This window comes from Megascapheus bottae, chromosome 3 (genome assembly GCF_031878675.1).
Source record: "Megascapheus bottae isolate mThoBot1 chromosome 3, mThoBot2.hap1, whole genome shotgun sequence".
Lineage (NCBI taxonomy): Eukaryota > Metazoa > Chordata > Mammalia > Rodentia > Geomyidae > Megascapheus > Megascapheus bottae.
The window spans coordinates 38,478,459-38,493,222 of NC_143511.1; the positions used below are offsets into that span (position 1 = coordinate 38,478,459).

Genomic DNA, 14,764 nt, shown 5'->3' on the forward strand with positions numbered 1-14,764 from the left:
TCAGAACACATTCCTATTTGATCATGGCTTGCTGATTATTGATTTCCATAGAGGTCTGCAGCTTAGTCAAAATGTGGAAGCAAAATGTAAACAAGTTATATTTTATAGTACCATCTGAACAAACAAGATGAGTATCAAATTAAAGCTTTTTTCCCCCTAAAATGTTTTCTTGAGAAATCCTATTCTGCAGCTTGCTAGCCTGCCTCCCCTAGGAATAGTAGAGCCATAATCTGGTTCAAGCCTAAATTAGCTCATTAAAAGGAGGTATCATCACATTGTCCATTATTCTGTTTTTCTCTAGAAGCAAAATTTGTAACATTGTAAGATAATGAAGTTTCTGCTCATGAGTCCAAACTTGTAATTTTTTTCCTTTAGTCGAAAGATTGCATCTTACTCAAAATAGACTTAAATTTCTTAATGTCTGAACTGTCCACATTATTATACAAAATTATATAAACGTAGCTTAGAACTTTCACTATATAAAATTAGAAATCATAGGGTAGATAAATAATATTCAGTTCTAAGGAATAGCCAGTAAACCTGACATTTAGATCTTAAAGGTGAAGTTTCTTTGGTTCTTAGACTGCTGAGAAGTAAGCTATTGTGATAGGAGATGGAGTTTTTGGAAGATTGATGTCTTCAGGCTCTGATGACTCATTTTAAAAAAGTATGTTCATGTTGACTTGCTTTGGGAGAGAGTTTCTATCTCACTGCTAAAATTATGTCTTAGAGCTTCTGATATCACATTCACATGTTTAGACTTTATTGTAAAGATAGAGCGGTGTAGAATGTATCTTAGTGAACGAAAGAAAAAAGGTAGTCATTTTAAAGAATCAAAGTAACTGCTATAAAGATGGATTAGTGCTAGGAGAGGTAGAAAAATTAGTTCTGCTTTGGCAGGATAAGGGTCTAACTGTGAATTTGGAAGGATGCTGAAACATGAAAGTGATGCAGGAGGCATTTCAGAGTATGAATCCACTGTAGATGCAACATATTGAACTTTTAAGGTTTTATAGGGAGGGCTGTGAAATATTTACTGTGAATGTTGGGCAGAGAAAGAATCTTGGTATTATTGATAGTGGTTGAATATTACTTAGAGTTGAAGAAGTTAGTTTTAATTATATTTGGTGTTTTACCATTTTATAAACCCCTGCATTTTATAGGCAGGGATTTTCTACACAGATCTTGTTTTAAAAAATTTTATTGTCAGAGATATGTATAGAGGGGTTCCAGTTACATTTGTCAGGTAGTGGGTGCATTACTTCTCGAACATTGATACCCCTTTTCATGTTTTGTTCTCCTTTCCCCTCCCCCCAAATCTTTTTTGAGTATCATTCTGTTTCTGACTTCTACTGAGGTAAATAGTTGGATCTATATTTCATAAGCATAATCTATTGAGAAAAAAGTCTTTGAATTAACATTAGAATTATGAAGGGAAGTTTGAAGCTGGAGATGATTATCTTAGAATTAATTTAGATAGGATAATTATATCACTGAGATACTGGGAACAGCACTAGGTTTTCAGACTTTTTATACTTTAGTAGCAATTCAAATGTTTAATATGTTCTTATGAAGGAAGATAAAGCTTCTGAATATAGGCAGTATTTCACTTTGTTGTCTATTTCTGTTTTTCCTGTGTGCACAAAGTATTTCTCTTTTCCTGCTTTTCTTCCCTCCCCACCTGCTTTTGGTGGTTAGGAACTGAATTTGGGCTTTGAGCATGTTAGGCAAATATCATATATCTTCAAACACACTTTCAACATAAAGTGTTCTAATTTGTCCATTTATAAATGAGTATATGTGGCTCTCAGCCACTGACCCGAACCTTGCGGATCTCGAGGTCACGTGTACCTGGGAGCCCGAGCATGCCCGAATAAAATCCTCTTGCTTCTTGCAAAAAAATAAAAATAAATGAGTATATGTAAGATTTCATCTTTGCTCTGAAGATGTTGGGTTTATTATTTACTCAGTGTTTGAAAATGTAGTTGTCATTAGTTATATTCTGACTAAACACTCACATATGGTTTATTCAAGAGATGATTTTATGTGACTTAATATAGCTAGCAAATGATTCATTGCTAATTTCATTAAAATTGTTCCACTGTGTCCCAGTGCACTTGCAGGAAAGACATGGTGAAGATTTCAATGGATATCTTTGTGAAGAAATTTCAGCCAGACAGATACCAGCTTTGGAAACAAGGAAAGGATATATACACCATTGACCACATAAAGCCTACTCCAGAATCCACTCCTGAAGTAAAAGCCTGGCTGCAGAGGAGGAGGAAAGTACAAAAAGCACCCAAGAGGTAATGGCTCTACCATTTAGTGTTTGTTATTGTTTACTCAATTGAAATGGATCATTAAACATGATGTTCTCCAGGGCTCTTGCTTTCTATTTCTTTGTCATTGAGACAGAAAATATAGGAAGGCATATAATATTGTATTTGAGAATAGTCCCCAAATCAGTATACATAGAAAATATACACCACAGATTTTAGCTTTTTTACCCTATTATAGATTTACGTTTTATTGGTTATCTCCATTAATCTCCACGTTTTGATCAACATCAATAACCTGATTTCCAGATGTTTCATTTGCTACCAAATTGTTTTCTGATTTCTTAGTTTTTCAAACATCTGAGATAATACTTTTTTTCATCTGGATTCTTACATGTTCCTGCATCTTATGCACTTGGCTCATTCTTTTGGGGGATTTGTCAAGGCTAGAACTCTACCACTTGAGCCAGAGCACCACTTCTGGCGTTTTCTATAAATGCGATACCGAGGAACCAGACCCAGTTTTTGTGCATGCTAGGCAAGCACTCTACCACTAGGCCAAACCCCTGGTCTGGCTCATTTTTTTATAAGAAGTAAAGCAGAACATGTTTATTTCTGTACAGTGGTTCACCTTGTGAGCTTTATTGTCATACCACTATTGGGGGGTGTGGGGGCCAGGGGCCATGTTGAAAGCTTTACAACTGCTGGAAATATCGTCCTGTTTAAAATCCTATTTGTAGGGTAGGGAGTGTATTCCTCAAAACTTTAGACTACTTGTTCATATTTATATATTTTTCAGTTTTGTGTTAAAAATTTCTCTACAATATTGCTCATTGTTTTTCTTTCAGATTTTAAAGGTAATAATTGATTATTGGAGAATATTTGTAAAATAAGTAAAGAAATAATGAAGGAATCCCAAAGCACTCTTAACCTCACTATCCTGAGATAACCAGGCTTAACATTTTGTATATATCCTTTACATATATATGTATATATAATATATCATCTAATAATATATGCCTTTTCACAACTGCGCACTATGCTCTCTTAACAATTTGATGACAAGTTAATGAGCAAGTTTTTTTGCGTATGTAAATAAATGATTTTCTGCAGCATGATTTTTGATTACTTGAATTTATTTTGATTGCTTGAATTTATTTTTTTGCTGTATTTGCATTGTATATTTAAATCTTTACTCATAATTCTAATGTTTTTTTTTTTTTTGGACTTTTTTTCCCCCCTTGACATTTTTTTTTTCTTTACCATTTCAGAAGGTTAGTGAGCAAAGGAACCTCATGGACATGTAATCACATTTCTTCATTTTGTAAAAGATATACCTAGGGCACAGAACTAGTCAGTAATACATCTAAAACTCATATGTTCATATTCAGCAAAGATTTTCAAAATACTAGTTTTCAAATCAGTGTAGTAGGTTGGAACCAACATTTTAAAATTAAGAGAAAAATAGAATTAAAATTATCATGTGTTTCACCTGTGTGGAAGGTTAAGTGCTGCGTCTGATGTGCTTATATGTATGTGTGTATGTGCATTGTGTCACTCTAACATATATGATTTACTAGGTCTAACTTAGTATAGGTACATTCAGAACAAGTTTGAAAAGTAGACATTGAGAGAAACTATTAGTGCCTTTGAAATATAGCTTACTCCATCTTACCAAAGACACAGTATTCAATCTTGAGTTTGTACTTATTGTACATCTTGGGGGCTGTACTTTACTGGACAGAAAGCACAAAACTCCAATCACGTAGATTAACTGATATTTTTCTTTTCTTTTTTTCTTTTTCATTTTCCTTTCCTCGTTCTTTCTTTCTTTCTTCTTTTCTTCTTTCTTTCTTTGTTTTTTTTTTTTCTTACTTTTTCTGTGTATGTGGCACTGAGGAACTGAACCCAGGGCTTCCTGCATGCTAGGCAGGACAAATCCAACCCAAAGCTTCATGCTAGGCAAGCATTCTACCACTACGCCATACTCCCAGCCCTAACTGATCTCTTACTTTTTTTTTTTTTATCTCAGTGAGTCTTTTGAGTCTAATACAGAACAGGAATCTGTGATAATATACATATTGGAAATATTTATGCATCTGTTAAGACAATAAGTTACCTTGCTTACCTTGCTATGAAGTCAGTTTTCATGGAGCTTAATTGATATGCTAGGCCTGGGATTTAATGAGATTTGTGATGATCAGGTTTTCAGTAATACCATATTTAGGAAAGTCTAGCAAATGAAATGATTCCTTGAAAAGTGTAAGAGATACCAGCTATCTTAATTTGCACTTTTGCGTGTACCACAGTACTTGTGAATTGGGAAAATTTCCACATGGTTTATTGTGTTTGTTGCCAACGAAAGTTGTTATATCCCTTCCTTCCTTGACTTCTTACACTGCTTAAGTTTATAGTATATGGTGCATATATCCGTGTGCGTGTGCGTGTGTGTGTGTGTGTGTGTTTGTTTGTGTGTTGGGTTGAGTTGGTTTGTAATTGTCTTTAATTTTTAGAGGTATTACATTACAATAAAAAGGTATTTTTCACAACGTTATCAAATGACTTATTGGAAAATACCAAAAGTTAATAATAGTGTCTATTCTGAATAATGTGTTGACATAACACTCACTTTAAATATATGTAATCAACATACTTTCTTTTTTTAAAAGATAATAATGATCTGAAATTTAATCTGAATGATGTTCATGCATTCCTGAATATTATATAAATAATCACTTTCACCTTGAAACAAGTAATTCAGGCTTTAGATGAGCTTTTCAGGACTTACTGTTTTCTCTCCCCTTTTTATTATCTAAATAATTACTTTTCTTTTTCCAGTTTCATTAATTTTTTTATTCTGTTGATATTTTACTTTTGTTTTTCAAAATTGTTTAATATTTTAAGTTATCTGATACATGAAAACATTAAAATATTATATCTTGGCCAGATGTGATGGTGTATGCCTGTAATACCACCTATTCTAGAGTCAGAAAGATCATGAGCTCCAAGGCTAGGCTGGGTTACATAGTGAGACCCTGTCTTGTGGAAAAAACGAAAACAACAACAAAAAGGAACTTTTATTTTGTTACAAGCCTGTTTAATCAGTTATTTTTTAATAGTTAAGAGTTTAGTCTTCAGTAAGTTGATATTTAAACAACATTTTAAGACTTAATTTTGATGTTTGTCTTTGCATATTATTATAAAACTGCCAGTGTTTTCTTTCTTATAAGGAAGAGTCAATAACTCCCTACTGATAAGTATTTTTCATAACTATTATCAACTTTCTGATCTGACTTCCACTTCTTTTGTTAATAGTGTCCAGGGAAGTAGGTCTCACTCGAAAAGACCAAAGGCTGCAGAGGATGAAAAAATGTCTGCTAAAGACAATGGGGAGGAGGCGCCCAGTTCTGGCCTAGGCTCAGAGAACCTCAAGACTGGAGGAAAGCCAAGAGCAGGGTCCAAGCTGGGGAGCATATCTTCAGAAGAGGCCTCTGTCAGCAGGATGCAGGTGGAACAGAATTTCTCAGATAATACCAAACACTCTGGTGAGAAAAGGGACTAATATGTTTTGCATGTAACTAATAGGTATTTAGTGGTTTTATGCCTTAATTGTGTGTTTATTAGGATAGACATCTTACTTAGACCATTTAGCTCATCCACTAAACTGTCTAAAGTTATAGTGTAACTCATCTAGGATGTCAAGGGAATGTTGTAAAAATCAGGGACACTGCTTCTACATGTAATGCAGTTTTGAGACAAACATCAGCATTGTATATTTGGATTAAGGAAAAGGATTATTAAAATGAAAAATTTTTAGTGCAAGTTAGTTTACAGTACACAATACATTTTTAGAAAGCTGCTCTTGAATTTATATGAAGCAGAGAAAACCAGTTACAGGCATTTGTATATTCTTAGCTCTGGACTTCATTTTATTTTTTGTTGGTTGTGGGGCTTGGACTCTGGGCCTGAGCACTGCCCCTTGAGCTGTTCAGCTCAAGCTACCATCCTACCTCTGGGCCTGGGCGCTGTCCCTGAGCTCTTCAGCTCAAAGCTACCACCCTCTCCCTTGAGCCACAGCACCACTTCCCATTTTCTAGTGATTAATTGGAGATAAGCACCTCATGGTTTTCTGTGCCTGGGCTGGCTTTGAACTGAGATCCTCAGATCTCAGCCTCCTGAGTAGGTAGGATTACGGGTGTGAACCACAGTGGTTGGCCTGGACTTCATTTTTTATTTACTTTTTTTCTTTTTCTTTTTTCTTTTTTTGCCAGTCCTGAGCCTTGAACTCAGGGGCTGGGCACTGTCCTTGGGCATTCTCAAGGCTAGAGTTCTACCACTTGAGCCACAGCATCATTTCTGTCTTTTTTCTATGTATGTGGTACCGAGGAATCAAACCCAGATCTTCGTGCATGCTAGGCAAGCACTCTACCACTAGGCCAAACTTTCAGCCCCTTGGACTGCATTTTAAGTAGGTAGGGGGGAAAACACCAACAAAAAATAACCAAGTCAACCTAGGAAAATACTATGGCTGCTTTTTATTTATTTATTTTGGTCAGTTGTGGGTCTTGAACTCTGGACCTGAGTGCTGTCCCTGAGCTCTTCAGCTCAAGGCTACCACTCTGCCCTAGGGCTTAGGTGTTGTCCCTGAGCTCTTCACCTCAAGGGTACCACCTTACTCCTTGAGCTGTAGTGACACTTCTGGTTTTTCTGGTGGTTAATTGGAGAAAGGGTCTCATCAACTTCCATGCTTTGGACAGATCTCAGCCTCCTGAAGTACCTAGGATTACAGGCTTGAGCCACCAGTGCCCGGCTTTTTTTTTTTTTTTTAAATACTAAACTCCTCTTGGTTTCCTCCCACATTTATTGTATATTTCTAAAACGGCATAATGATTTGCCTCTTTAATATCTATTGATATTTTGTCCTGTAATTAATTGAGCTAGTTGGTAATTCCTGCTTTTTTCTTCCTATGCCTGCAACCCCTTTTGTCATGAGATTTCTCCGGTTCCACCCTTGTACTGTTCTCTCCACTTCATGCATTGTTGCAGAGAGTGCCTTTGTCCCAGTTTACCTAGGTCCAGTCTAGTCATTCTTGCTATTGCTGTCAATTTGGCATTCCCATTGTAGTATTATTTTAAAAGAAAAGCCTTATCTTTACCTTCATACCTTGTTCTTAGAATAAAAGAATTTTGTTCTTTCATATTCATATAACTTGTTCCTTAGTTGCTACTCCAGCTTTATCCCTTTGCTCTTGAAATGTGTGGGTCCCTCGTTTAAAGTATAGAATTTTTTTCTTTCTCCAGTGAGATCATAATATTTGGGAGGGCTAAACAAATAAGCACAAAATACCTTAAGTGACATGATAAAATTTCATGGGTTGTGCTGTTCTGTGAAGGCCAGACTAGATGGACCAGGTGAGTTATTATTAATGATAATCTAAATTGAGTTGTGAATAGCTAGAAGATTGATAGAATTGAGAAGGTAGGGAAACAAATTGTAACAAATTCAAAGAATACATTGCCATGTGTATCAATGTTTCTTTATAATTCCTTATCATGTTTTCTAGAACACTGTGATTAACCACTTTATGAGTTGCTGGAACATTTAGGTGCTGAGAGTTATTCGTTTTGTTTAATCATTTGCAGTTTGTTCTCCAGGTTTTTATACCTAAAAGAACTCTAAATTAGAAAACTTTATATGTGTATGGTAGACAAGTAAATAGATATGTAGGTAAGAAGAAGCGATAATAGTCTTAACTAACTTTGTGTCCAGAGTGATAAATATTCTATGTCATTATCGAATTCATGTAAAGATCTAGGAACAAGATCCACCAAACTTCCTATTCCTTTTCCATGCTATCAGTGTAGTATTAATGTAGGAAATAATTTGTATTGTATCTGTATTGCCCTTTGTGTGCCATTTACACGAATTTTTGGACTGGTACATTTCATCAGTATCATATTAGTTAGTATCATATTAGGAACAGAACTCATTCTTAGGTAGATTCCTAAATACTATTGGTCTGATAACTGTTGATTATACTGCCTTGATAATAATCAGTAGTAGAAATTCTTGTTAATTTCTTGTTTGTGACAGATATTTTCTTTTTCTGAAGTCCAAGGTCCTATCTCAATAAGCATGGAGACAGTGTGATGCTTTTAGTGACCCTTCACACCTAGGTCTCTGGAATTCAGGAAGCTTGGTAGTCAAAAATATTTAGATAATTTCACTTAAGGGTAAGGCACTGAAAGATTTATTAATATTTTTTTTGCACCCCAGGAAACAGCTGCTTAAATGCATCTAAAATGGAAGAAATAAAAGCTGAAGATGACAAAGCCTATAACATAAATGTATCATATATGTCCCAGGAAGCCAGTGATTCCATACCATTCTCTAGTGGCCTGGTAAAGGTGGAGGAATCAGATCCACGGAAACACCTGTGGCAAAAGTCTCCTGAGTCGGGTTCCTCAGTGGCAGAGAGCAGTGATGTTTTTACAGAGGGAGAAGAGAGTGATGTAGAAGACCGGGGAAGTGGCCTGGAATCTGGGGAAATCTCAGCAGTCCTCAGTGAAGATAGAAATGACTTCAAGATCCCTGGCGTACGTGGTGATATCTGTTATTATTAGTGTTTCACTGTACAAGAGAACGCTTTCTAAAATGCTATGCTGTGCACTGAAAATTTGCTTTAGGGTGTAAATAAATAACTTTATACTTACGGATTTTAATCATATTCCTCCAAGGACTGAGAGATAAATATCCCGTGAGCTCTGGCCCATGTTGCATTCATTTAGCATAAGGGTTTTGGCCATATAGTAGAAGGTTAATATTCTTTCAGCCAGGTTTAAAAAAATAATATTTTGAGATTAAAGATGATTCATATACAGTTCTGAGAAGAAGTACAGAGAGATTCTGTGTACCCTTTACCCATATTCCCCCCTACCCCCACTTTGCCTGTTACTACTATCTAGGAAAACTAGTGTATGAAATCATACTGTATTGACATGGTTTCAGTCAAGGTATGGAACAGTTCTTAGGCAGGCTGGAAAGACTTCCCTGCTTGGCTCTGTCATCCTCTTGTCTGCAGTTCCTACCTGTTTTCTACCTCTTCCTACCTGTGAGTCTCTATTTTGGCATTAGGGCTTACTCTGTTTTTCTTTTAACTCTTTCTTCTTGGACACTGGATTATAATACCAAAGTGACCTTGTTGGCCCTGCCTACTCCCAGAAGAAGGTCTTTTGTCTTTCAGAAAAGTCAAGGCCCCTCTAGATTAATAAGTTCTTATTCTGCCTTTTTGGATAAGTCTCTTTCTTTGGTTCTCTAGTATGAGCATTATTTGCTTTCATCATATCTATCCTTGTAACCATATGCTTAGAAAATAGTCCTATGTTAGCATTCTCAGTCTTCTTTGCCATGTAGCACCTAACAAGAACATTTGAGTAAATGAGGAAAGCTTCAGTGTTGGAGCTAGCAAGCCAAACTGTTGCTCGAGCAGACCCATCACTTTTTGTTCCTGCTCATTTATACTTAAAGTGGTTTCCTTTAGTAGCAAGGCAAATTATAAAAGGCCAAAAGCAACTTTGAATCCTATTTTTCAGTATCTTGAAATGTCAAATAAACAAAACATCTTTCATTATCACTGATTATGTATTGTACCAAACTACAAAACAAATATTTATCAAGAAACATTAAAAATGAATGATTGGGAGTTTGGCCTAGTGATAGAGTGCTTGCCTAGCAGGCACAAAGACCCGGGTTCAATTCCTCAATATCACATACATAGAAAAAGCTAGAAGTGGTGCTGTGGCTCAAGTGCTGGATTCTAGCCTTGGGAAAACCCATGGACAGTGTTCAGGCCCTGAGCTCAAGCTGGCAAAAAAGAAAAGAAAAGAAAGAAACATGAAAAATGGAATGGCCTAGTTCAAAAAGGCCAGTTGTAAGAAGAATTAAAAATGACACTATTTTCAAATGAAGTGATTTCAAGTTGGTAGCATATGTCAGGTAGTATTCTTCAAGCTGAGAGAGTGGGGGCCACATCTGTCATTTTAGCACTCAATAGGCTGAGCCAAGCGTTTCATGAATTTGAGGCCAGTGAATTTGTGACAGTGAAGTTGTTCATTTCTGAGTAAAATGGAAACATCTTCAACTTGGTTGAATTTCCTTCTTTGTATCTGTTCCCCTCTTCCCTTCTCCCCCTCTCCTCCTTTCTTTTTCTCTGTCTCCCATCTCCCCTTCCCTCTCTCCCCACTGTGGTTTAAACTCAGGAACTTGTGCTTGTTTGGCAAGTGTTCCACTACTTGAGCCATGGTCCCTGGCCTTCAGTGTTTTTGAACAGAACCTAGAGTCTATGCTGTTTATGCTTCCATGTAACTGGGATGGCAGGTGCTCAGCATTTATAGGTTGAATTTTTTTATAATAAACTTTGTCCAAGGATCCTCAGTAGCTGGAATTCCAGAACCATTGTGCCTGCTTAGATTTCTTTTTCTTTAAGGATAGAAAGCGAACTCATCTGCCTAGTATAATGAAGTTGGAGATTTAACTGACCTTGGAAAAATTACTAGCTGAAGGTTCTTTTGACTTGATGTTTAAGTTTCTTCAAGAGCTAATTTCTAAAGGTTTAAATAAGCCTAAGTTTTCATTATGATTATCATAGTTTTATTTATGAGAATTTCTCCCTGTTTTTTATTTTGTATTTTTTTACTTTGTTTTATCACCAGATAATAGAGGGAGAGACCAAAACTGCTAAGAGTTGGCGTCATCCCCTTAGTAAGCCTCCAGCCAGATCTCCAATGACTCTTGTAAAGCAGCAGGCAGTAAGTGATGAAGGTGAGTTCATGACATTTTCATTCTGTAGGATGTTTTGTTCTAGTAAACTGTTGAAAAAACTTGATCCTATGTTAGTTATATTATTGGGGGAACATGTAATAAATAATTTAGAGTCAAATTTGGATTCTTATTTGCCTGTACTAGGTCTTAAACTCAGGACTCAAGCCCTCACTTTGTGTTTTACCAGGCCTTTTTCTGGTTAATCAGAAGTAGAATGGTTCAGGTGTTTCTGTCCATACTGGCTTCGAACTTACTTCTCAGATCTTCTGCTGCTCACCATCCTGAGTACCTAGGATCACAGGCATGAGCTGCCAGCCTGAAATAAAGACTTTCTTCGTATAGTCTAACAGTGTCCATAGTGAAAGTGTCTTGTGTTTCTGGACATTTTTGACATGTACCAAAGGTATTTTACAACAACATAGTCTTTTCTCTTGAGAGAAGTAATGGTGTATTTCTAATTTTGTGGAATGCATAGGTCAGGGGGTTGTGGTTTTTTTTAATCCTGAACAAAAAGTAGGATACCTTCACTGAAAAAATAACATAAATTGCAAAAATCCTGGGAGCATGGCTCAAGTTGTAGAACATTTGCCTAGTGAGCAAGGCCCTGAGTTCAAACCCTAGACCATTGAAAAAGGGAAGTCACTTCACTGAGCATGGAATTGACATGCTGTATGAGCTGTCTTTATTTTTAATTTGATCCATCAAGTTCATGAGACATCCTTGAATAAGGATATGTAATTCTTGATACTATATATAGTACTTCTGTGTTCTGTTTTGCTGTGTGCAGGGAGAATTGTTCTCCTTTACTAGATTGCGCTGATTTCACTTCGTATGAAAGAGTCTCATTCTCATTTACCACTCCTAGATACAACATTATTTTAAGTTAGTTCCCCCTTTTATCTCTCCTTTTACAAAAATGCCTTTGTTGCCCTAAATTAAAGTCAGACCTTTAAAGAGGCAAAGATCAGGAGGAATGTGGTGTGAGGCCAGTCAGGCCAAAAAACTCATTAGACCCTGTCACCATTAGGCTTGTCATCCCAGCTACATACAGATCTCAGCTTATGATGACCCAGCAAAGAGCTAGAGCCTGTCCCCAAGTAGCTAAAGCACAACAAAGAAAACTGGAGTAATGGCCCAAGTAGTCAATCACTGATTAACAACTTAAGCACCTGAATTCAAACCCAATATTTCCCTTAAAAGAAAAAAAGACCAAATAGACCACTGATTACTATTTCTTCAAAACACGACTTAACATTGTTAGAGCCTCATTCCTATTTCTAAGCAGTATATGAAAACAGGCCTTCTATAAAGAGCCTTCCTTTCATTTATACTCTTTTTTTTTTTTTTGCCAGTCCTGCAGCTTGAACTCAGAGCCTTGGATTTTCTCAAGGCTAGAGCTCTACCACTTGAACCACAGCACCATTTCCAGCTTTTTTCCCCCATATACGTGGTACTGAGGAATCAAACCTGGGTCTTTGTGCATGCCAGGCAAGCACTCTATACCACTAGGCCAAACCCCCAGCCAACACTCCATTCTTTTTTTTTTTTTTTGCCAGTCTTGGCTTGAACTCAGGCCCTGAGCATTGTCCTTGGGCTTTCTCAAGGCTAGCACTCTACCATGTGAACCACAGAACCACTTGCAGCTTTTTTCTTTATATGTGGTACAGAGGAATCAAACCTAGGTCTTTGTGCATGCTAGGCAAGCATTCTACCACTAGGCCAACCTCCTGGCCGTCAACACTCCACTCATTTTTTTTTCCAATTTTTTAAAATTAAAGAATTTATTAACATTGATTTTTACATCATATTTCAAATGTCATGTTTAACAAACAAGTGAATCTATATACAATCACTAGCACTTAGGTTTTAGGACATAATTAAAATTAAGCTGAGGGTTTCTATGTCATAGATACATATTATTCTATGTAATACAATATTATATCTATAGAGTATATAGCTCATCATAGATTTTTATGTCTATGTAGTTATGTTTATATCTCCAAGACCATGTCCATAACCTTGGGTACCTGAATCTTGAGTCATCGCTCTTGTACTGTTTGGATATAAAAATGTGGTGTGTGTGTGTGTGTGTGTGTGTGTGTGTGTGTGTGTATGTGCAATGGAATTCTACATAGCCAATAGACAAGATAAAATAATGGCATTCGCTGGAAAGTGAAACTAGAGTGAATCATGTTGAGTGAGATAAATCAAGACCAAAGGAACAAAAGGTGCATGGTACCCTTAATATATGGATATTAGATCCAAACACTCCACTGTTAATCAAACGCAACTTGTTCTTTTCGGGTTGTCAAGGGGGCAGCATAGTAAGTTCAGGGTTCTTGTTTATATTAAATGTACCTGCCAGATTATATTATCAGACTTCTTTTTACACACTGTCTTCTTTTATAACATATATTCAGACAGGAAGAAAGATTTGGTAAGGATGCAAAAAAAGTGAGGATCAGATAAGGGCAATGGTACTTTTCATAAAACTAGTCCAGTGTGAAATTGTAGCTCCAGTAATGTAGAAGTAATGAAATACCTTAGTGTATATTTGCATACATTGTTGAGTTGTGCCTTCTAAAAATTTTTTTTTTCTTGTGTTTGGGACAGAATCTTTTTATGTAACCTAGACTAGCCTTGAACTTGCCATCTTTCTGTCTCAGCCTCTCTATTACTAGTTCTGGGATTATTGTCACCTACCGCCACATCAGGTCAAGGTATACCCCAGCCCCTCCCAGTCTTGGGGCTTGAACTTGGGGCTTGAACTTGGGGCCTGGTCACTGCCCCAGAGCTTCTTTTGCTCTAGGTTTGCACTCTACCACTTGAGCCACAGTGTCACTTCTGGCTTCATCTGTTTATTTAGTTATGTGGTATTAAGGGTTTGAACCCAGGGCTTCATGCATGCTATGCAAGCACTGTACTACTAAGCCACATTGCCAGCCCTCAGATTTTGTTTTTTAATCCTGTTTTAGTTTTCCTAGGAAAAGCTATATTCCTCTTATTTTCACTAAATTGTCATTTCTAATAATTAGTCTATATCTAGGATTTTCCTAGCAGAGGATCATAATAGTTCAATAGGTATTTATATATGACCCTATAAGATGATGTGAGGCGAAGTGAAATGAACTCCTAGATATGGAAATGAGATTTTTTTTTTGGTCATCGGTTGTGAAACCTAGGACTCTCCTAGCAGAGGATTACAGTAGTGCAAAACCTAGATACATAAGGTCATATAGGATGAGGCTAAGTGAAAGGGTCTCTAGCATATAGAAACACGAGCTTTATCTTGTGTGATTGTTGTTCTTAATGTACTATGTTATTTCTCTTCTCTTTTGTTACCCTTTGGTTAATCTCATATTGTTACTGTATCTGACTTTGTTAGTTGGCATATTGTATATATGTTTATTTGTTTATTTGAAATAGGAAAGGGAAGGGAGAAAAACAAGATGTTTGGGAGGAGGGGAGGGAAATGGGTCAAAAAACATGAGAAGGGGTAGCAGTGTGTGAGAAGTAATGCATCCACTGTCTGTCACATATAATTATAACCTCTCTATACGTTACATTAAAAAATATATATTATTGGTCGTGGAGTTTGGACTCTGGGTCTGGGTCTGGGTGCTGTCCCTGAGCTCTTCAGCTCAAGGTGACCACCCAGCTCAAGGTG

The 14,764-nt window shown here is 36.6% G+C and overlaps 1 protein-coding gene across 3 annotated transcripts in view; it reads left to right on the forward strand.

The window, feature by feature from the left end:
* Kdm4c (lysine demethylase 4C) overlaps nt 1–14,764 on the forward strand; it is a 313,858-nt gene that overhangs the window by 155,165 nt on the left and 143,929 nt on the right. For all 3 annotated transcript variants that reach the window (XM_090329959.1, XM_090329957.1, XM_090329958.1), the window contains exons 9-12: nt 2,113–2,306; nt 5,592–5,816; nt 8,549–8,873; nt 10,989–11,097. In XM_090329959.1, coding sequence (XP_090186085.1) covers nt 2,113–2,306; nt 5,592–5,816; nt 8,549–8,873; nt 10,989–11,097 — 853 coding nt within the window. The remainder of the gene's footprint in view (nt 1–2,112; nt 2,307–5,591; nt 5,817–8,548; nt 8,874–10,988; nt 11,098–14,764) is intronic.